Below are 21,539 nucleotides of genomic sequence, written 5' to 3' on the forward strand. Positions count from 1 at the left end.
TGGGTGAAAGTGAAATAAACCGTTTCATGCATTTTCATCAGTGTAGATTAACTTTAATCTTGATTTATTTTACTCTTTATCTTTTTCTAATCCTTAAAACTAGAAAAAGATAAATAGCAAATTAAACTAAGATTAAAGTTAATCTACATTGATAGAGATGGACATTAATACAGTCCAATGGAGCGATAAAGAATAGGTTTAAAATATAGATGCGTTTTCATTCTGCAGTTATAATCTAGGAATTCAATTGCAGGTGATAATTCTGATCACTTGTGTAGCCTGTGCATCGGAGAAATACCTGGCGGCAAATGTACAAACAAAGATCCTTACTCAGGGTATGAGGGTGCTTTCCGCTGCTTGGTTGAAGCGGGTGAAATTGCCTTTTTGGTGCACACGACTGTAGACGAGATGACTTCAACGACATTCGATTTCAGTACGCAGCTCTATAAGTGAAATTTTCAGAAAATAAAAATCGACAAACTATTCATTTTATAATTCTCATTATTTTAGGTTCCGTGAAAAAAGAACAATTCGAACTGCTATGCACAAGCGGTATTCGCAAGTCCGTAGACGATTACAGTACTTGTAATTGGGGTATCGTACCATCTCGCGCGATAGTCACATCTTCGGCGACGAATTTCGAGACTCGTCGAAGGTATCAACGATTTTTGGAAAAGACTGCTCGAATATTGCACAAGAATAAAAATGGTACGACGAACTTTAATCGTTTCGGCGATCAGGAAAATTTCATGAACCGTCCGGGTTACGACAATAATCAAAAAGATTTTGAGAATCGTCCGGGTTACGATAGTAATCAGAAGGATTTTGAAAACCGTCCGGGTTACAACAGATTTGGTGAGGGTGACTATAATAGAGGCGGATTTAGAAATCAGAATGAATATGGCACAGACCATTGGAATAGCAGATACGACCGAAAGTTTGGCGGTAGCGACGGAAGAGGAGTAGATGGAGGATTGAACACATGGGAGAAACCTGAATACAACGATACATTCAATTATTATAGCAGAGAAGGAGAAAATTTTGAACCAGCGAATGTGCAACCGATAGAAATGTTTGAAATATATGAATCTGCACCTAGATACGGAAAGCAGCATAATTTAATATTCTCTGTAAATCTTAATATTCTCATGTTTTGTTTGTTTGTTATTCGTTTATTTAGAACTTATTTGTAATGCATGCCATTTTTCTAGGATTCCTCTCGTGATTTTGTACAACTGCCCGAAAAGGATCAAACATACACAGGGTATTTAGGACAATCTTTAGAACATATATTAGGAGTACATCATTGTCCCGTAAATCGGATGACGCTATGCATTACATCCGATCCAGAAATGGAAAAATGTATAAAAATGAAGGTACAGTTTAGATTATATATTTAAAATATCACAGTTTACATTTTTACAGTTTACATTTTTTATTTCAAACATTATTTAAACATTTTTAATTTTAATGTCCTTAATATTTTTCGCAATAAATGCTTTACAGGTTTTAAAATGTTAGTAGTATAAAATTTAGAGAGATTATTATTTCAATTTGATTGCGTTACAACTCTGAAAAATAATCAGTGTGTAGTCATATTATCATATATCTCACATGAAATTTATTTAAATTAGATATAGATGTATTATTCCAATATCTATCTTTAGATACTGTAAGTGGCGCTTCTTTTATTTAATTAATTTAATTATCCTTATTGTATTTGTAGATCGCCTTAAAAGCCCAACTGTTGAAACCAGAATTAATTTGTCACAAAGGTCATAGTCAAATAAATTGTATGCAGTCGATAAGAAGCGGGTACGTGAAAAATATATTGCATTTAAACGTACGTATATTCTGAAATTAAATTGCGGGCGTAAAATAGTTTTATTTTATTTACGGTAGAATTGCCGATGTAGCTGTATTAGATGCCAGTGATGTCTACACCGCTGGATTGCAATTCGGACTGATTCCGTTTATATCCGAAGTGTACAATTTAGGTACACCGGACTATTACGTTGTCGCCGTTGCGAAGGAGGCGGACGACAATACAGATCTGACATATCTAAAAAATAAGAACACTTGTCACACTGGAATCAACATGGCTGCAGGATGGGTTTATCCGTTGGCATATCTGATTTCTAACAAGTGGATCAGAGGATACGGTTGCGATTCCGTACGTGCAGCTGCGGAATATTTTAGCAAATCCTGCGTGCCAGGCGCACTTAGTACCGAATATAATATAGGTAGTTGAAAAAAGTTCTAACAAAATGTTCTATCAAAATAAAAATTCTAACATATCCAAAAATTTTAGCTAAAAATTTCTAATTAAAAGTTCTAAATGAAGAAAGTTGGTAATTGTTCTAAGTTTGCAATTTGAAAATTAATAGAATAAAATAAAATAAATTGATAAAAGTAGCAAATTCTTTCATATAATAATATATAATAATGCATCTATAAACTGTTTTTATCTAATATTTGATTAATTAGTTACTTATTATTTGTAGGTGTGCCTTACGATAACATGTGCGATTTATGCCACGGGGTGAGCTACCGATATTGCCGAAGAGATGCTTCCGAGGATTACTTTGGTTATACAGGTGCTTTTAGATGTCTAGTAGAGGGAGGTGGTGACGTATCCTTCGTGAAGCATACGACAGTTGCAGAGAACACAGACGGCAAACGTAAAGAATTTTGGGCACGCAACACCTTCACAAAAGACTTTGAATTACTTTGCCCAGATGGTACACGTCGTCCAACAGCAGATTATATGAACTGCAATCTAGGGAAAGTCGCTGCCAATGCTATAGTTACACGCGGCGGTTATTACGGCTATAACCAGACGCAGATTAACGCATATATCAATCTATTTATATACGCACAACAGTTCTACGGCCGAAAGGAACCGGATGAATTCAGTTTCAGCATGTATTATAGCCGACCGCCTTACAGCGATCTAATTTTTCAAGATGCCACTCAGCAGTTGGTGGTAATCCCGCCGAACAAGCGGGAATACAGCATGTACCTAGGGCCAGATTTTATGAGAGCCAGGAGAATTGTAGATTGTAACGCAGGTGCGTCAGCAATAAGTTACTCGTTGTTCGCTACAATAATTATGATTGCGTTCACTTTCGCATTTGGTAGATAAGTATAATATCCGCGATTTATAGATTATATTTGTACACGAATACTCGAACGAGAATTCATCGAGATCAAAGAATAGAGATCTGACAAACGAATCTAATATAGCACATTTTATCAATTGGCCTAGCATGTATATTATAATTAGCAATCTAGTATAATATATTTTAATGCTGCTACGTATCGCTAATATTTTCAAAGATATATTCTAAATATTATTCAAATATTGTTTTATACATATTTTATACGTATATTTTTATAAAAGTACAAATGACTGAAAGACGGAGTTGAATATATAAATGTAAACATAATTGCTGCCTTTGCATCCGTCCAATGAAGCAATATCTTCAAGCGCTGCCTTTCCGTCCAAATAAAAAAAATTTATTCATCTGGTAATTTTAGAGATTATTGTATTCAAAATAATTTGTTGTAAACTATACTTGTATGTAAGTACATTTTATACCGTCCACTAATATTTTTTGTAGTAATAAATCTTTATAAGGTTTTCCATGTATTTTTACATTATTTCATGCGTTACTCAGTAAAGTAGTATCTTGAGTAGAAAAATCAACGGAGGACGTGAAATGAGATAGAACTTGTTTACATATAAATCCAAACTTTATGAAAAGTATTGCTTGTTTCTCAAATGGCGAAACATCGGAAGTAGAATGCTGACGCGCGATGACAGAAAAGATTGAAATTACAATTGAATAACGAACGGGAAAAAAGATTATTGCTTTGGCTGTCAAAAATTCTCACGCAAATCTTAAGTTTGGATCAAAATTTCTAAAGTTAACACGATTCTTAATCCGCCCCTAATCATTCAAATAATGTAATTTTAATAAAAATCTCGAATATTAAAATCTTGAATATTAAAGTTCTATTATTAATTGGAAAACAGATTGTTTTTGCAAGAAAATAGTGCAGGATAAAGCGATATGAATAGTGATACTCTGTCAACAAATACGTTTAAACACAAAAATTTAGAAAAAGGATCTAACACGCAACTCGATAGGCGCAATAAGCCTCAAGTAGTATTCTTGTAAGATCAAAAATGTAGTAATATAATACATCAAAATATATACATTCAGGTAACTGATGCTCGCCAAATATTCGACAATTTGAATCAATCCAGTCAACAAAAGCAGAAATTAGATTCTAACTTAACATCGACATCTCATACCTCATCTTCATCTACAAAATATACTAATGCCATAACAGGTGAAATCTTGTATAATTGATTGTAAATAATTTTCATTTCTATTTAATAATAAATCCACACATATATAAAATAAATATAATATATTATATCATTTTTTTATTTATATCTATGTCAATAACTTATCTCTTTGTTCTACGATTTTTTTCAATTGTTAACTGTATAAGTTCCAAATTTTCAGGTAAATACCAAGTCCATAAATTAGTGGACAGCAAACAAGTTCCATTTCATCAATTTGACAAGAAGGCATTTCTTCTAGATACTTACGCTCGTATCGTTGCTAGTAATAACAGATGCTGTCCTAAGCGATTGCGTCAACTTGCTAAACCAAAAAGACAGGCTCGTAGCGATCTGAATGACTATGCTGCGAATTTCGATTTAAATTATGGTCATGTAACTAAAACTTATATGAAAGACAAAAGCAAAAACTTAAAAGAATTAAAGAAAAAATAGTTCAGTTATCATAATACATTGATTTAAATAATTTCTCAGCATGATTACTTCAGTTTCAAACAATTCAACAGAATTCAAAAGACAAGAAAAATATCTATATATAAAGAATATTCAAAAAATTAAAAAATATAATTATTTTTAAGCCTCTACATTTTTTTAAGAAAATAAAATAAAAATCTTTCTGCTCTTGTAAAATCAAATTATAAGAAAAGAAAAGCTAATACAATAAAGTGATTGAATTTCGTGCATCTCTTTCCTGTAGTAAGATAGAATTGTAGATATGTAATATCTTTCCTGTAAGACTCGTTATATATTTCCTCATATTGAGGAAAATATAATAATCTACATTATTCAACACAGTTCGCAATTATTATTTATATCACTTGAAAAATGTAAAAGGATTGAAAAATGCCAAAAGGAAAAACCGATGATGTTGCGAACTGTGACCGTTGGAGATAAACGTGAAGATGATTTTTGTAAGTCGCTGATTTATCTGCGATCTCTCGTTACGGATAATCACATTAATTCTCGCTTCGTTTTGGTTCAAAATCCCGTGCGCATGTTTGAATTACAAAACCGTGCATGACCTCATGTACGCCTTGCTGTTTGTGGGAAATATTCTCGTATGATAGAGTGAAGTTTCCCAGAAAAACAATTGTGATTAAGCGCGCGCGCGCGTCTTCCTCTTCGCGGTTGGGTATATAAAAGTCTTCGTAGTGCCCTTGAGATGTTTTTAGTGCTCGCTGGTGCGGCACTTAACGTGCTTAACCGGTTTCACGTGCGTAAGTTTCCTACTTGCATTAAACTCGGACAGTCCAAACTGTCTTCCTCTGCAGAAATATCATGAAGTGCTTGTTCGTTATCTTCTTGAGCGTCGCTGTCGTGCTCGCCGATGACGATCTCACCGGCGAAGAGCATGAAGTCACCGCTCCGATTGGTAGAATTCGCGGTTCCATCATCATTTCCAGATTAGGCAAAAAAATCTATTCTTTCCGCGGTGTGAGATACGCCGAACCGCCGACTGGACAGCAACGTTTCCAAGTAAAGCATCAGATATTGCCTGCAGGATTGCGAAGTAACATTATTAATTATAACTGCGTTTTGTTATCCGTGTTTTTTTTTTTCGACTATGTCGTGACTTTTCAATAATGGTCATTACTTCTAATAATCTTTTAATGATCTTCTACTACAGCGAAAATAAAAATTGAAATATAATACACACCAATGTCAGATTAATTTTAATCTTAGTTCAATTTACTCTCTATTTATCTTTTTCTAATTCTGATGCCCATTTCTACCATTGTAATTTAATTTTAATCTTAGTTCACAATGAACTCTTCATCTTTTTATAATTCTAAGAATTAGAAAAAGATGAAGAGATAATTGAACCAAGATTAAATATAAACTATTTATAAAAACGGACATAATGTCCATTTCTAATATAGATTAACTTTAATCTCGGTTTAATTTTAACGTTCTGCAAAGAATGCATGATTTCAATACACTTTTCTCGCATACGTCAGAAATCTAATTTGATGCTGGTCAACTTCCCAGGAAACAATGTTTCATATATAATTACATACAATTATACAAAATTATATAAAATTATGTATAATTAGATACAAAATTGTCATATTTTATATACACAATTATACATAATTACATATAAAATTATATACAATTATATATAATTACATTTATGTCTATATATATAACATTATTTTTTTCCGGATTAATATTGACAGATAATGATTAATTACTTAATTTCAAGTACTAAGAACACTAAGAATAATAATGTTTTTAATACTTAAAATAAGTAATTATAATAATTACTGCTATCCAGTAATTCCAATATTCTATATAATTTTTATTGAAGCACTTCGTTTACGTTTCTTAAACGTTCAAAAGAATAAGCAACTAGTGTATAGAGATATTCTCATTTTTGTGCACATTTCTATATAACTAACTATTTCTATATAACTACGTTATTAGCGCTATCGCATCATAATTCTGTCCTTATTTTATGTCTAATAAACGTTAAAAATAGAATGACACTATAGCGCTCCCCGAACGTAGCATTGAGATAAAATATAAATATTTTTTAACAAACATTTTCATAACGTATTTAAGTTTCCCATTACTTTTCTTTTAAATTAAAAGCTTTAGACTTTTACCATAAATGCGAAATTGCTGCGTGTTTTAAAAGGCGCAGTATCAGCACTATATTTGCGTCATTTTATTTTTGTTTTATGTCTAATAAATAATAAAAATAAACTGACATAATAATAATAGCGTGTGCTTTCTTCGAATGCAATCTATATAATTTAAAGAAATAAAATGAAATTGTGTGTGATGTGAAATTGTGTGTTATGTATAAATTACATAAAGAAAATTGAAAGCTTCTCAAAATGTCAAAGAAGTTTAAATGAAGGGATTTTACGTTTCTTCATTAGAAGTTTCATTGATTTTTCATTGATCTTTCGCGGTTTCGAACGTACATATTATGTAGTTCATACCACGCTCTCTGAACGCATCATATAAAGCATCATGTATTATGGAACATTCTTGTTACGTTTTCTACACTTTTTTATAATTCGTTTTTCTTTACATTTCCTAAACATTCCACAAAGTGTGTACAAAACACTTCATTAAAGTTAATCGTTCTGCTCGTGTTTGTCGAAGAATTTTATACTACGTTAGTGCTTTTTGACGTTTACAGTTATCAGTCCGATGTTTCAACTTTTTCCTCTTACAAATCTCATTTACACATTCGTTACTTTTCCCTTGCACTAAATTTACTCTTCAATTAACGCTTTATTGACATTTGTTGTACGTTTTATTTTCGTTACCATTATTAAATTAAAAGCATTTTATTTTTTGATCCAGTAATTTGTTGGCAAAAATAAGACCAATGTTTATCAGACTAGACCAAATTTTTCTTTCAATTTTATTTTTATCTAGGTCGCAATTCCAGCGGCAGATTGGAATGACGTTTTCGATGCGACTAAAGAAGGACCTGCCTGTCCAGCATTATTCGTACAGAATATAATGGAGGATTGTCTCCGTGTGAATGTCTATACGACGAAAGTGAGTCTCATGATGTAACATACATTCACGCTAGAAAAGGTATGAAGTTCACTAATTGAACAATTATCTTGATTGCAGTTACCGTCGGAGAACGATCCAGTAAAAAGACCTGTACTAGTATTCTTCCATCCTGGTGGTTTTTACTTATTCTCAGGCCAAAGTTCTAACTTCGGACCTCAGTACTTGCTGGACAAAGACATCGTTCTTGTCACCGTCAATTACCGTCTCGCGTCACTAGGTAAAATTCCGCGTTTTATATACATATCTTTCCAATAATTCGAATTGCAATGATAAAATTTCGAGCGAAATTTAAAATTGGAGGGAAAAAATGATATATATATATATGGACATATTTTATATATAATTATACATATAAAATATGTCAATTTTTTATACAATTTTATATAACTTTAAATATAATTATGTATAATTATGAAACATTTTTGTCTCCGGTAATGATTCGTAAAACGATTAGTAGGATTTTATCACTATAGTAATTCAAAGAATTAAAAAAACTTCTTTTCTTCAAAACCCCCCTGTTTATGTTTATCCACGTCAGGCTTTCTGAGCACGGGCGATTCGAAGGCACCGGGTAATGTCGGACTGAAGGATCAAGTTGTAGCGCTTCGATGGATCCAGAGGAACATAGCTGTCTTTGGCGGCGACCCCGATAGCGTTACTATATCCGGCTATAGCGTTGGTGGAATAAGCGTATTATTACACATGGTCTCACCAATGTCCAAAGGATTGTTCCATCAGGCAATCATGATGAGCGGCTCGATGATGATAGAACCGTATCCGACTGAACAGCTGCACATAGCGAAGAAGCAAGCCGAATTGTTAGATTGTCCAACCGATACCACTGGCTCTATGCTGATCTGCTTGAATTCCAAACCAGTGGAGAACTTTACAGACACCATACGCAATTTCTTTGTAAGAAAGATTATATATTGTACAAGACGAGATTAATGAGATCTAATAGATAAGATTAAATATATCCAATAAATACTAATTAGTAATAACATAAAATTAATGTTATTAATGTTATTATTTCACACTTAACAATATAAATATTATGTATAACATGTGATATATTATATATTATATTTATATTATTAAGTGTAAAATTACCCAATAAATACTAACTAATAGTAACGCGCGTAACATAAATGTTATTCATTTCTATATAGTTAGTATTTATTGGATAATTTTTCTGTCAAATAGAAATTCAGAAAAACGATATGATATCGTATAAAAAAATTTTTAAAAATAAGAAACGAAAGAATAAAGATTCAATATTTTCAAATGACTAGATAAAAAAATATTTTTTAACATACTATGGCATTTTAGGAGTGGTATGGTCATCCAATCATGATATGGACACCTGTAGTGGAACCTGAGGTTCACGGCATGGAAAGATTCCTGCCCGAACAGCCCATTGATCTAATTAGAAAAGGGAAATTCCACAAGGTTCCGTTAATTGCAGGAGTTACTAAAAACGAGTTTGACGGTGTAGTTGCTTGTAAGAATCTTTTGTATTTGTATTTTCTTTGTAACTTCCATTCAATTTCCCAGTTAAAAATAATGACTGAAATTACAGAAATTAATAAGTATATACAGGGTGTCTCGCGAGACTTCTCCAACCCGCAGGAAGGTAGATGGGATCGAGAAATAAACATAAATGTCCTTTATCGTTTAGTGATTTTCGTAATAATTATCGAGATATTAATGTTTGTAATTGTACTAATGAGAACGCGCCGTTAGAAACGCTCCGGTATACCCCGGCCTACTTTTTCAAACATAGCCTGCGCCAGCAGCGCGTTGGAGAAGTAAGAAAGGAAGCCACTATCGGCGCACTCTCATTAGTACAATTGCAAACATTAATATTTCGATTATTATTACGAATATCGCTAAATGATAGAGGACTTTTATGTTTATTTCGATCTCATCTATCTTCTTATGGGTGGTTGGAGAAGTCTCGCGGGACATCCTGTATAATATATTTCGCTGATCTTTTTATAGATGTTAATCAGCAACATCAACTCGGAAATGATTCAATGGTAAACGATTTGAACGAGGACTGGTATAGACTCGCACCGATTAATTTCATGTACGAACGGGATACACCTTTGTCCAAAAACATAAGTACTGAACTGCGCCAATTTTACTTTGGCGACCAACCGATCGGTCCAGACACTTACGATGGTCTCGCACATGTACATAAATTGTTACAAAAAATATAATAAAATAATAATACATTTGGTACAATCATTGATAAATTAATGTTACTATAAAAAAATTAGGTAACTTATGTATAATTGTTTTGTATTTCAGATCAATAGCGATAGCATAGTTATATTTCCATTGCATCGTGCTGTAAAATTGATCGCAGAAAACACCGACCAACCTGTCTACTTGTATATGTCTTCTTACGTAGGACGATACAGTTTTGTTATGTGGAACGAAACCACACCAAACGGTATTATTTCTATTTGTATGTTACTTTATGATTCAAATTGCCCAAACTGTTTTATTCTTCACGATTTGATTTTTATATAACTTCTGCATAAATTATATGTATACCTAAATTTGTTATTTATTTTATCTAGGAGTAGCACATCATGACGATTTGCAATATTTGTTCTTTATGAAAGTCAAATTCCCATTCCTCCAAAACGATGATCCGGAAATTCCTATAATAGAACTTATGACAAGCATGTGGTCAAACTTTGTTCAAACTGGACAGCCGGTGTCTCCAGCTTTGGCGGAAAATGTTACATGGGATCCATATCTACTAGAAAAAGACAACTATCTGGATATCACTGAGGAACCAAAAATGAAGACAGGACTTTATCCCGACAGAATGCAAAAATGGGATAGTTTGTTTCCTTTAAATCCAAAATAGAAATCAGTTCAATAATCTAAAATCGATTTCACAACGTGTAATAGATATGCTGATTTGCTTACATACGTCATTATAAGTAAAAGAAACATGTATCAATGTTATTACTCAATAAATGCAAATACATTTTTCTATTATAGTTTTATATTTAAAAAAAGTTTTCTTTTCTAATAAAAACTTATTTCTGTAAAATTACAATATTTGCAAAAATATTTTTTAACATCTATTGATCAGTAAAGTTTCGATACTTTAATTAGCAAATAATACTGGCAAATTATCAAATTATTATTAAAGTTTTAAATACAAAAGACCGTTATATATGTGTATATAACAAATAACAAATATATATAATATATAAAAATTTACAAAAAAATACACACACTCAAATCTTCGGATCTGACGACTGCAATTTTACCAGAGGCTCGCTTAATTCCCACAATTTTTTGCCTTTAGCAGGATCCTTTACAGCGTTCGATAATTTATATTCCTAAAATATATTTAGAGTGCTTAAGAAGAATTTTAGAAAAGATAAATATTTTTAGTGTCAAATTAAAAGAACTAAAGAAAGCTCTTCCTTGAAAGTTCTTTTAAAAAAAGATTAAGTTTCAAAAGATTAAAAATAATTCTTACGGCACAATCCATAAAGTATTTTCCCGAAACTCCTTTAAGTTCATCAGAAACTGCGAGATGAATAGTCGTCTGTGCGCCTTGCTCGGGTGTTTTGAAGAAAGCCTTAACTATAAGATCCAAACCCCAAGATAACGGAGCGGGTACACTTCGCCAGATTCCACTGTCTATCATTCCGGGATGCAAACAGTTTGCCGTTACTCCCGAGCCCTCCAAACGTCGTGCCAACTCCAATGTAAAGACTATATTCGCATATTTTGACACATAATACAAATACGCCGGCAAGGTCGATGTTGGATTGATATTATCAAGATTTAAACACGCTATTCGATAGAGCTCTGACGCAACCACTACAATACGACTTGATTTCGATCGTTTCAATAAATCTGCAAATAACGAGATTTCTTTGTAATGAAATGATTCACATGTTATCATATTGCATCGGCAATACGACAGTATTGTATGCTGCATATTAATTATTATGGCAACATGATGGTAATAGTACAAATTTTGATGATGACGAGTTTAAAGTTGTCGGCAAATTGCTGGCAAGTTGTTACTTAATGTTATCATATCGTGAAGGCATCAAGTTGCCAGCAAATGAGGACTTAGTTGCTGCAATTCTAATAGCAACACATACTTAGTAATGCATACTTAGAAAGCAACATGCCAGCAACAAGCAGACACGTTGCTATCTGGACTTATACTATACATTATAATGTATATCAAATTTGAAGATATTATCTATTGAAATTATTTAATTCTATCGACATCATTTGATACCGGATGTGCATTTGAAAAAAATAGTCACAATTCAAAAAAAATTTACATTTAATTATTCATTAAAGTACTTAGAATTGAATTTTAAAACATTCTTTTTTTTTTAATAGTTCCGTAAAACCAGATCTGAGAGAAGAAGTTACAATTATTAAAATCATTCAATTAAAGCTTTCACCATGTTATGCTTCATAAACAAATTAATAATTTTCAATCTTCTTCAGCGATAATAGACGTAAAAATTACATACTTACAATTAGTATCTACATATATGATAAAAAATCGGAAGATGTAAATTTATTTTTTGCAGTCTCCAGGGAAATCAAACTTCTCTGTCGAAAATATTGTATATTTTCCCATACCAGTTACAAAGCTGGATGGAACTCATGATGTCGGTGTCCGTCACAGAAACTGCAAGCACATAATGTAAACTGCTAATCCAAAGTCTTGATAGCAAGAACGTCAACAATTAAAGATTTTTAGTCAAATTATAAAATAATAAATAAAATGTACAATACAGAAAAATGATCGACCATACATTGTCAAATATTTTCTCGACAGAGAATTTAGTTTGGCTTCCCTGGAGACTGCAAAAAATAAATTTACATCTTCCGATCTTTTATCGTATACGTATTATTTTTAATAATTAAATACAATGTATTAATAGAGTGAACTTATTTTATCTTTATTTCACTTGAATTGAACACGTAAGCGTAACAAGTAAATTAATAAATGTGCTTTTTGCGTTATAATTTCTTACCGATTAGAAGATGCGTCAACAAAAATGGTCCAAAGTAATTGGTAGCCATAGTCTGTTCTAATCCGTCTTCCGTGACTTTTTTCTTGAAAGTTTCCGCAGTTCCGGCATTATGAATCAATACGTCTAATCTGCTTTCTTCTTGATTTATCTGCTGGGAAAACTTTCTGATCGATTGCAACGATGACACATCCAATTTGCGGACTACAATATTGCTATTGTTTGATTCTTTCACAATCTCGTCTGCATATAAAACACATATACATGTCTCAGACACATCGTTTATTATAGAATATATTAAAAAAATATACTCTCGCAGAAAATATTAGGTACACATTGTTTTATATTAAACATTTTTAATATTTAAATTAAAAATACAATTGATGAAATTAAATAGTTTTTTAAAATTAAATAGCTTTTCCCAAGAATATATAAAAATGTAAAGAGAAATCCTATTCTGTGATATTGTTTCAACTTTGCGTTAGCAAATATGATATATTTGTATGCGTATTGATCTCAATTTTTATTTATTATTCAACTTATAAGATTATTATATTACATACATTGCTTAATAAATCAACGTATTTAATGAACAAAAAAACGTGAAGAATTATATAAATAACTTACATATATTTTACATAATAATCATACGTAGCGATAAAATCTAGCTTTGCTTAGTAAATCTTGCCATGTGTTGATTTGTAATTATAATTAACATCATCTCTAATTATATAAGCTAATATGCGTACTTCATTTATAGACAATTCATTCGCAATAATACCATAATTAAATCACAATGAATTAAATTCAATAAATTGTACGTAGATAATAATCTTGTAATATATTGTACGCCCACATAAATCTACATAACTTTCTAAGAATAATTAAAACAAATTTTTTCATTAGAATGAGAATTTTTAAGGAATATGAGGTGAAGATAAGAATTAATTTATTTTTATCGTATTTACTTTTATATATTTAAAATAAAATATAATATTATTTTAATTACGAAACCTTTCAATTGATTAGCAGTATCCGTGTTTCTGCATGCCATAATAATCCTCGCGCCTCTCTTGGCAAGATCCCTTGCTGTTTCCTTACCAATACCGGAGGTACATCCGGTGATTATTATTGTTTTACCATCCATTCGGCTTTTGCTTTTGCAAATGCCTAAAGTGCAGAAAACGTACAGACGAAGACCAACCAGAAACAATATCGCACTACTCGATACAATTGCCGCGGTCCAGTAAAGCAGCGTCGTGCAAGGAATGCTAGTCAATATCATGGTATCTAAATAAAATAGAAAATAGAAAAATATCACATTAAAACACATTAATTAAACATTAATTACACTTATTGCATATAATATATATTACTTGTAAATATATCACATTACTTTACTAAAAAATAAATATTTTACTAAAAAATTTCACTACATAATTTTACATTACATTTTTTACTAAAAAAAAAAAAAGAAAAAGAAGAAAATCATAAGAAAAAAGAGAAATATTACAGATACACTTAAAATAGCAAAATTAATAAAAAACTAATTGAGATAAATTAAAAAAAAAAATTATGCTAATTTTCGTAATATTAATTTCTCAAGTAGTGAATCTTATTACCGGTTTACAAAAAGAGAAAGTCTCGACGTGCGTCTTCCTGAATTTTTTATCCTAAGGAAACACACTTTTGCTAGGATGAGCAAAGTCGAAAGTCCGGATTTTATGCGATAGCAAAACGTACAAGAAGATCATTGACCATTATATACCGTTTTATAGCCATTGAATTTATTTTTTAGCATGATTTATTTAATGCGCTTTCGTTAAATAATGAATACAATCTTATCAAGAACAATTAATTATAATCAATCGTATAATAAATAAATTTCAAAGTAAATAGAATTAATTTAATTTATGAAATTATTTTAACTAAAATCATATAATACAAGATAATATAGTAAACATTATATTTTTATAATAATATAATTTTTATAATAATGAGAAATAAAAAAGAATAACGCAAGTAGATAAAAACCATGTTATTGTGTAACAAAATTGTTGTGTGTGTGTGTGCGCGCGCGCGCCCGTGTGCGTATGTGCGTGTGTGCGTGTGTGCGTGTGTGCGTGTGTGTGATTGCTAATTACCTATTTACTTGATTTATTATTTTACACATAGTAACAAAGTTTATAAAAATTAGTTTAACTATAATATTTAACATAATTGTAGAAATCCTTTTCCTTCTTCAGAAAATCAATTATACTCTCCTCTATTATGCAACAAAATTACTCAGCTAATAAACCAACTTAATTTTGTTAAACTTGGCGTTGAAAATGGTTCACTTAAATCCACTTGTCTTTTTTTCTCTTTTTTCCGTGATATTTCTGTTTCAATTAATCCAATTTGAATACGTAATATAACACTTGTAGTTTTTAACTGAACTTCTTCCACGATTCTTCCCTCCTTTTCATTCCATGTCAAAGAAGAAAAAAAAATAAATCATGCAAGAAGTTGAATTAAAAAGAATAAGTTTATAGTTTTCCTTCAAATCTATTGCAAACTATATTAAAATCTATCTAAACCATATTAAAATATCTATAGATATCTATATAATATCTATAGATATATATATAAATCTGTAATAAAAGTATAAGTACAGATTTTTTCTAAGCGAAATTATCAGACATTCGTATTACAGCAACTTTGGCTTTGATTACATTAAAGAGAGTTTCTTATTGTCAAATTTTTACGATCAAAAATATCTAAAATATTATACACCTTTTAATGTTTCTATTGTGATATCTTTAAAATAAGTAAAATGATATTTGTTTATGTCTTATAGAATAAGTTATTAATAAATCTCCTAATGGCTGTAAACATGTACTAGAAGGAAAGATCGAATATATATGTTTTCTTATAATTGTACTCACATCCGCTATAGCAGAATTCTCATTAAAGCTCTCCGGTATTTCGTGTACCGTTACGATCCAAGAGCCGGTATACTACTGACATTACGGTCTACAGACCCCTTTCAGGTATAGGTGAACGGACAATATCGATATCCCCACCTTTCGCGGTGAGAAACCATGATGAGAAAATGGCCTTGATGCATAACTTTCTTGGACGGTCCAATTTCACATGTTCTTGTCTCAATGAATAAGCTTGTGAGATTATTTTAAATTAGAGATAAAAATAATTAAAAAAAGATTGAAAGAACCTAATGATTACAAGAACCTAATAAAAACTATTTTTTTTTATCCGACATTAAAAGTTTTTTAATCAGATATGTTAAATTTTTTGGACTTTACACTTGACGTCATATTATTATTCTAAAATTCAATTTTTGCATTCACTCAAAAGATTTCTGTATAAAAATAGCTGTAAATAATGAAAATGTAATATCACTAAATGGTAATGGTCATAAATATATGTTTATAGTGAATTCAGTCACTCGCACTGCGTTGAATTAGTACACGTTAAAAGCTGCTTTACAGAAAATATCTAATAATTTAATAATGCAGTGGCAAGTATAATAATTATAACAATGAAATAATAAATATTTTGTTAAAGAAAGGCATTCGTTAAAAAATCGATTACTCTAACAATCGTTCAGAATTTGAAAATATGTTTATTTATTTTTTATATTATTTTTAATGCTAAATTGAATAATGTAAAAATAAATTAATTTAAAAAAATAGTTTCCTTATTTAAAAAATAGTTTCTTTATTTAAAACAAATTTAAAAATATAATTAAATCGTAAAATCTATACCTCTATTTGTCGATTATCCCTCACATACTAGAAAAAATTAAATCAATAAATTAAACTTTTGTCACATTTATATTTTTCTTTAAAAAAAACTTTTTATTTTTTTAATCCTATATTTAACACAAAGTATTTTGTAATTGTGACAACATATGGCTTTAGAATAAATATATCTGTACATCACAACGTTGGTTGCAACAACGTTGCTGCAATATTCCTGCAATCTTAAATATTACAGGAATATTGCAACAATATGTTGCTGCAAGTTTTGTGCGATAAAGGAAAAAAAAGACTTGGAATGAAAAATATTTGAATGATTAGTATTAATTTACTTGCAGTTTATAGTATTTACTTTACTAAAATTTTTTTTTAACTTCCTGCATTATACACATTTAGGTCTTCTTTCAGCTGTGCAGTTTGTTTATCTCTCTAGCACATTTGTACTTAACTGATATATTTTATTTATGTCTGAACATATCCGTTTTTTGTCCCGCTTTTATTCGATTTCTATTAATGTCGCGCTTATTGTTATTTCAGAATTATTGAAAGACTTTGCTATTATTTTCCTATTTTCCTTTAAGATATTTTTCCAAAAAATTATCTTGTTGAAGCGGTCGCTGAAGCTGCGTTTATGAATATAAAGGTTTCAGGAAAATAATAGCAAATGCTTTTAATGGTTCTGAACAATAAGTGCAACATCAATGGAAATCGGGAAAAAGCGGGACAGAAAACGGATATATAATAGATATGAAAAGAAAGTATCAGTGAAATGCAAATGTGCTAGAAAGATAATAGTTACATAGAAAACAAACTTTGTGAAGAAGAATGCTTAAAAGTATAGTGCAAGAAATTAAAAAAATTTTAAAAATTTTTAGTAATAAAATAAAATATTATAATTGTTTAAATATACGTATATATAAATATTTTTTATTTCAAATACTATTATTATCAATTATCCGTCCTAAAATTATATATCAAATATTACAGTAGTGCTTGTAAAGCACTAAAAAAGCGATTATATGCTTTTTAGCGCTTTGTTAACGCTTTATAAGCGCTATGTGCTACTTGATATTTTAATTGTTACAAATCGCAAATAATACTTTGTGTTAAATATAGATATGTTGAAAAAATAAAAATTTATTTTTTAAGGAAAAATTTTATAACTGCAATAAAAGTTTAACTTTTTGACTCAATTTTTTTCTACGGTACAATGTGAGAGATAATCAACAAATAAGAATATAAATTTAACGATTTAATAATTATTTTTTGTAAAATTTTTTGTAAACAATGGAAAAAATTTGTTATTAATTTTTTTACACTATTTAATTTTGAGCATTAAAAATAATGTAAAAGAACATATTTTCAAAATATTTTTTAAAAAATTGCTGATAGTTGATTTTTGCTGCCTTCCCTTAAATAATGTGGTAATAATATTATTTTTACTTAGTAAAAATTTATCTGTTTAAATTTTTCGAAAAGTTTAATCGTTTAAAATATTTATATGTGTTTATATTTAACTTTACTAATTTCATGTTTAATAGTTTTTAGTATGCAATAATTTAATTTAATATAAAACTGAATTCATTATTATTTTCAGTTCGAAAAAAAATTTATCATTCAATTCATTTATAGACATCGCAACAACGAAAAGATACGCCTTAATATTTAAAGACATAAATGTAAAAAGATATGTATTAAATAATATTGAAATAACGTAGATACTAAACGTTTTAATAATGTATATAAAAAAAAATAAATCTGTATTTTTTTTTTAGAAGTTTGAAATTTAAAAACAGTTTTTTTTTTATAGTAAACACATTTTTTATTCAATATTTTATTTTAAAATTAAAAAATTTATTTTTTCATGTCTATAAATATAGTATATCTAGAGACATGGTAACGTCTCAGCGTTAAGACAAGCGAAGTATAAATATACATCTTTAAGTGTGGCTCTCGACATTACTCATTATCCTTTCTGTCTAATTAAACTGAAAATTTAATTAAATTAAAAATTAAATTTAAGAATAAATTACTAATTCATCAAATCGTTTGAAGAAGTCAAATGAATGATTTAATACGCAGTAATAAAAAATTACAATACAACACTTCTATTCCATTAAAAAATACACTTTTTTTATTAATCGGGGCATAGTTTATTTATCTAAAATAGTTATTTGGTTAGCTGACAAATTAAATTATGTATTATAATAAAATTTTATTCTTGATTTCTTTTCTAAATATGATCTAATTTAAATAAAGACTTACGACATGATATAAAGAATATGTATCTTGCTTATGTAATATAAATAATATACTAAATTTTATTAATTTTTTATTTCTAATTTCATAATTAAGATTGCAGTTTTGCACTACTACGGATGTCTAATTCGTTTTGGCTTCGTGAAAATTGTGCGATCGCGAGCGTAATTTAGTACGTGCGCCATCGATTGATTGCGATTTCGCTGATTGATCCATTTCGACGGCGTTTTGCAGGATCTGTGCCGCCAGACTGGAGATGCGCAGATCCTTGAGCTTCATCGAACTTTCCAGATATGCGATCTTGTGATTCAAAGTGCTTATCACTTCCTCCTTTTCACGCAGCTCCTGCTTTAACTCCGCGTAAATTGTACGTTGCACATTTTCGTCGTTTGCATCTTCAATCCGCTTCGTCGTAATGTTTGCGAGCGCGTCGCCTTTAAACGCATTTGAAAATTTATTCATTTGATCAAACAAATTGTCTCACTTATATATCAAATATCTCACGCTTGCGGAAACGAAGAAGTGTGCAATAATTAAAGATATTCCATATACAGAAGAAGCAAAAAATCCAACTGAAGACGATAAAAATCCCTCGTTTGAGACACATAAATTTCGATGATTTAATTTCACGAGTTTCGTTATCAGTATTTAGACTTTCTACTTGGAGTTTGAGATAGCTGTCTGACGAGCTGTCTCCAATCTTTTCTTCTATGGAAAGTACGATAAAATTAAAACCAAATCCATATAATATGAAAGCTTACAACAACATTGCAAGTTACTACAATATTACTGGAATTTTGCTGTAATATTGTTAGAATGATATATTTGCTGTATGCAAAACGAAACAATAATGTATAACTAGTCGTGTATAAATAGGTCGTTAAACAAATGTGATTATTTAATATATGATGTCTGCGCTTCGTTGCCTTCTACATTGCTTTCTACATCTTTGAGTTTCGGTTTATGCATCTCAACGCCGTCCCTCAGAACTTTCACTCTCAACTTTGTTAAGAGCTTCTCGACTGCGCCTTGTGACCCGTTCGCCAGTTGATGAATAGTGTCGCTGCTCAATTTTATATCAAGTTTCGCGAGCACTTTTCGATTTAGCATCTTCCAGTTCTCCTTTTTTGTGTTTATGCTATTCGCCGGAACATAATTGTGAAGCTCCACATGTCGGGGATAGTATAATTTTAGAACCTCCGCCGTAAGAACTATCAAGGGATATAATGATTTAATTAGATTCATTTTTATATTGATATATAGATTAAATATAATATAATCTACTCGATTTAATTTATACTCTTCAGCTTTTTCTAAATTTTAGAATCAGAAAAAGCTAAAAGTAAGTTATTAAATTAAAATTAAAATTTAATTAAATCCCTAAATAATAAAATTATTAATTTTCTGTCACTTAATATATAGAAAAAAATCAAATAATTCTATAGTTAGAAATGTTGCTTTAAGCAGTTCTATTTGATTGAATTAATTGCATTAAATTAATCAAGATTTAGTTGCTTTTAAATTTATCTCTAAAGAAGAGAAAATCGTTCCTGACATTAAAATTGGCGAGTTTACCGGCATCCGAGAAGTCCCTCGTTAAGTTTCTCGCGGGTCTAGAAAATGGGATGCCATCGATCCATTCGATGAGCTCCTTATTGTCGATCTGCGCCGTGTCACCAATCATTTTTCCTTCTACTTATTAACAATCCGACTCAATTCATATTTGGATCAGTTTATTCATTATTTCGGTGTATCGAGTGGACAATCGACGAGGAAACTTTGAATCATGCTGTCATCTGGTTTTGCTTGTGAGGCAGAGCAGAATCGCTCGTCGAAATCATGCGATATATCGACAACTTAATGCGCAATGTTCCTTTATTTTAAATCAATCACGAAGATAGATAATAAAATATAAAGTATTAAGAAATATCTTCGAGAGATGGGTTATAATTAAATATTGGAAAAGAAGAAAAATCTAAAGAAGTATAATAGATATGTATTTTGAGAGGAAATAAACGCCTATGGAAAAAAACAAGAACAAAAAGAAAAAATAGAATAAAATGAAGAAAGTACACATGGCAAATCTATAAGTTTACAACAAAACCATGAAATCAGTAATTATACATATATGTAAATATAATATTTTTTAAGTTATATTTATAATATTATCTTTATTTACTAATGTTAAAAAGTAAGGAAAATGATTATATAATTTTATTTGCTTTTTTTTATATTATTTTTAGATCATTTTGATATCATATTTTTTATAAACAAGAATATATAATGCACTTACTCTCGTTTTAATTTACTAAAAAAAGATGTATACAAATGTATAATATCAAAGTTTTAGTTTCGACTGTACATACCAGATTTATTTTTAAATATGAACAATTATGTATATATATATATAATATGTATACTTATATATATATGTATAATATGTGAAGCAATTCAAAATGCTATATTTTGTTCTATTTTTCCATACAACAATTATATATTTTATTAAATAAAAATATTTGCTTTCTAGTAAAAAATTTTTTATGTATGAATATATAAACA

General features: G+C 29.9%; 5 protein-coding genes across 6 annotated transcripts in view; 3 read left to right on the forward strand and 2 right to left on the reverse strand.

Moving 5' to 3' along the window:
• LOC108748400 overlaps nucleotides 1-3,319 on the forward strand; it is a 4,807-nt gene extending 1,488 nt beyond the window's left edge. Inside the window, exons 4-9 of the mRNA XM_018486552.1 lie at nucleotides 254-433; nucleotides 511-1,130; nucleotides 1,212-1,376; nucleotides 1,727-1,815; nucleotides 1,903-2,243; nucleotides 2,505-3,319. Coding sequence (XP_018342054.1) covers nucleotides 254-433; nucleotides 511-1,130; nucleotides 1,212-1,376; nucleotides 1,727-1,815; nucleotides 1,903-2,243; nucleotides 2,505-3,145 — 2,036 coding nt within the window. The 3' untranslated portion in view covers nucleotides 3,146-3,319. The remainder of the gene's footprint in view (nucleotides 1-253; nucleotides 434-510; nucleotides 1,131-1,211; nucleotides 1,377-1,726; nucleotides 1,816-1,902; nucleotides 2,244-2,504) is intronic.
• A 74-nt stretch (nucleotides 3,320-3,393) lies between these two features.
• LOC108748285 lies at nucleotides 3,394-4,891 on the forward strand. 2 transcript variants are annotated; one of them, XM_018486334.1, is made up of 3 exons: nucleotides 3,394-4,169; nucleotides 4,230-4,359; nucleotides 4,539-4,891. In XM_018486334.1, exons 1-3 carry the CDS (start codon nucleotides 4,077-4,079, stop codon nucleotides 4,808-4,810), a joined length of 495 nt encoding a protein of 164 aa, XP_018341836.1. In that variant the 5' UTR covers nucleotides 3,394-4,076; the 3' UTR covers nucleotides 4,811-4,891. The 2 variants fall into 2 exon arrangements, with proteins under 2 accessions (XP_018341836.1, XP_018341837.1); XM_018486335.1 differs by having other exon boundaries at nucleotides 4,617-4,891.
• A 463-nt stretch (nucleotides 4,892-5,354) lies between these two features.
• LOC108748414 (esterase FE4-like) lies at nucleotides 5,355-10,886 on the forward strand. Its single transcript, XM_018486575.1, has 8 exons — nucleotides 5,355-5,851; nucleotides 7,772-7,897; nucleotides 7,976-8,135; nucleotides 8,457-8,830; nucleotides 9,248-9,419; nucleotides 9,920-10,113; nucleotides 10,232-10,376; nucleotides 10,507-10,886. Exons 1-8 carry the CDS (start codon nucleotides 5,654-5,656, stop codon nucleotides 10,800-10,802), a joined length of 1,665 nt encoding a protein of 554 aa, XP_018342077.1. The 5' UTR covers nucleotides 5,355-5,653; the 3' UTR covers nucleotides 10,803-10,886.
• Nucleotides 10,887-11,180: 294 nt separating this feature from the next.
• On the reverse strand, nucleotides 11,181-15,956 carry LOC108748270 (retinol dehydrogenase 14). The gene is made up of 5 exons (XM_018486315.1): nucleotides 15,888-15,956; nucleotides 13,975-14,250; nucleotides 12,964-13,203; nucleotides 11,430-11,812; nucleotides 11,181-11,286 (listed from the first exon to the last, which is right to left on the reverse strand). Exons 2-5 carry the CDS (start codon nucleotides 14,243-14,245, stop codon nucleotides 11,182-11,184), a joined length of 999 nt encoding a protein of 332 aa, XP_018341817.1. The 5' UTR covers nucleotides 14,246-14,250; nucleotides 15,888-15,956; the 3' UTR covers nucleotide 11,181.
• A 3,107-nt stretch (nucleotides 15,957-19,063) lies between these two features.
• Nucleotides 19,064-20,831, reverse strand: LOC108748321 (sperm flagellar protein 1-like). The gene is made up of 4 exons (XM_018486380.1): nucleotides 20,556-20,831; nucleotides 19,907-20,191; nucleotides 19,485-19,688; nucleotides 19,064-19,414 (listed from the first exon to the last, which is right to left on the reverse strand). The coding sequence occupies exons 1-4, from the start codon at nucleotides 20,662-20,664 to the stop codon at nucleotides 19,104-19,106; spliced, it is 909 nt and encodes a 302-aa protein (XP_018341882.1). The 5' UTR covers nucleotides 20,665-20,831; the 3' UTR covers nucleotides 19,064-19,103.
• Nucleotides 20,832-21,539: the final 708 nt, after the last annotated feature.

Source organism: Trachymyrmex septentrionalis, unplaced genomic scaffold (genome assembly GCF_001594115.1).
Source record: "Trachymyrmex septentrionalis isolate Tsep2-gDNA-1 unplaced genomic scaffold, Tsep1.0 scaffold22, whole genome shotgun sequence".
Classification (NCBI taxonomy): domain Eukaryota; kingdom Metazoa; phylum Arthropoda; class Insecta; order Hymenoptera; family Formicidae; genus Trachymyrmex; species Trachymyrmex septentrionalis.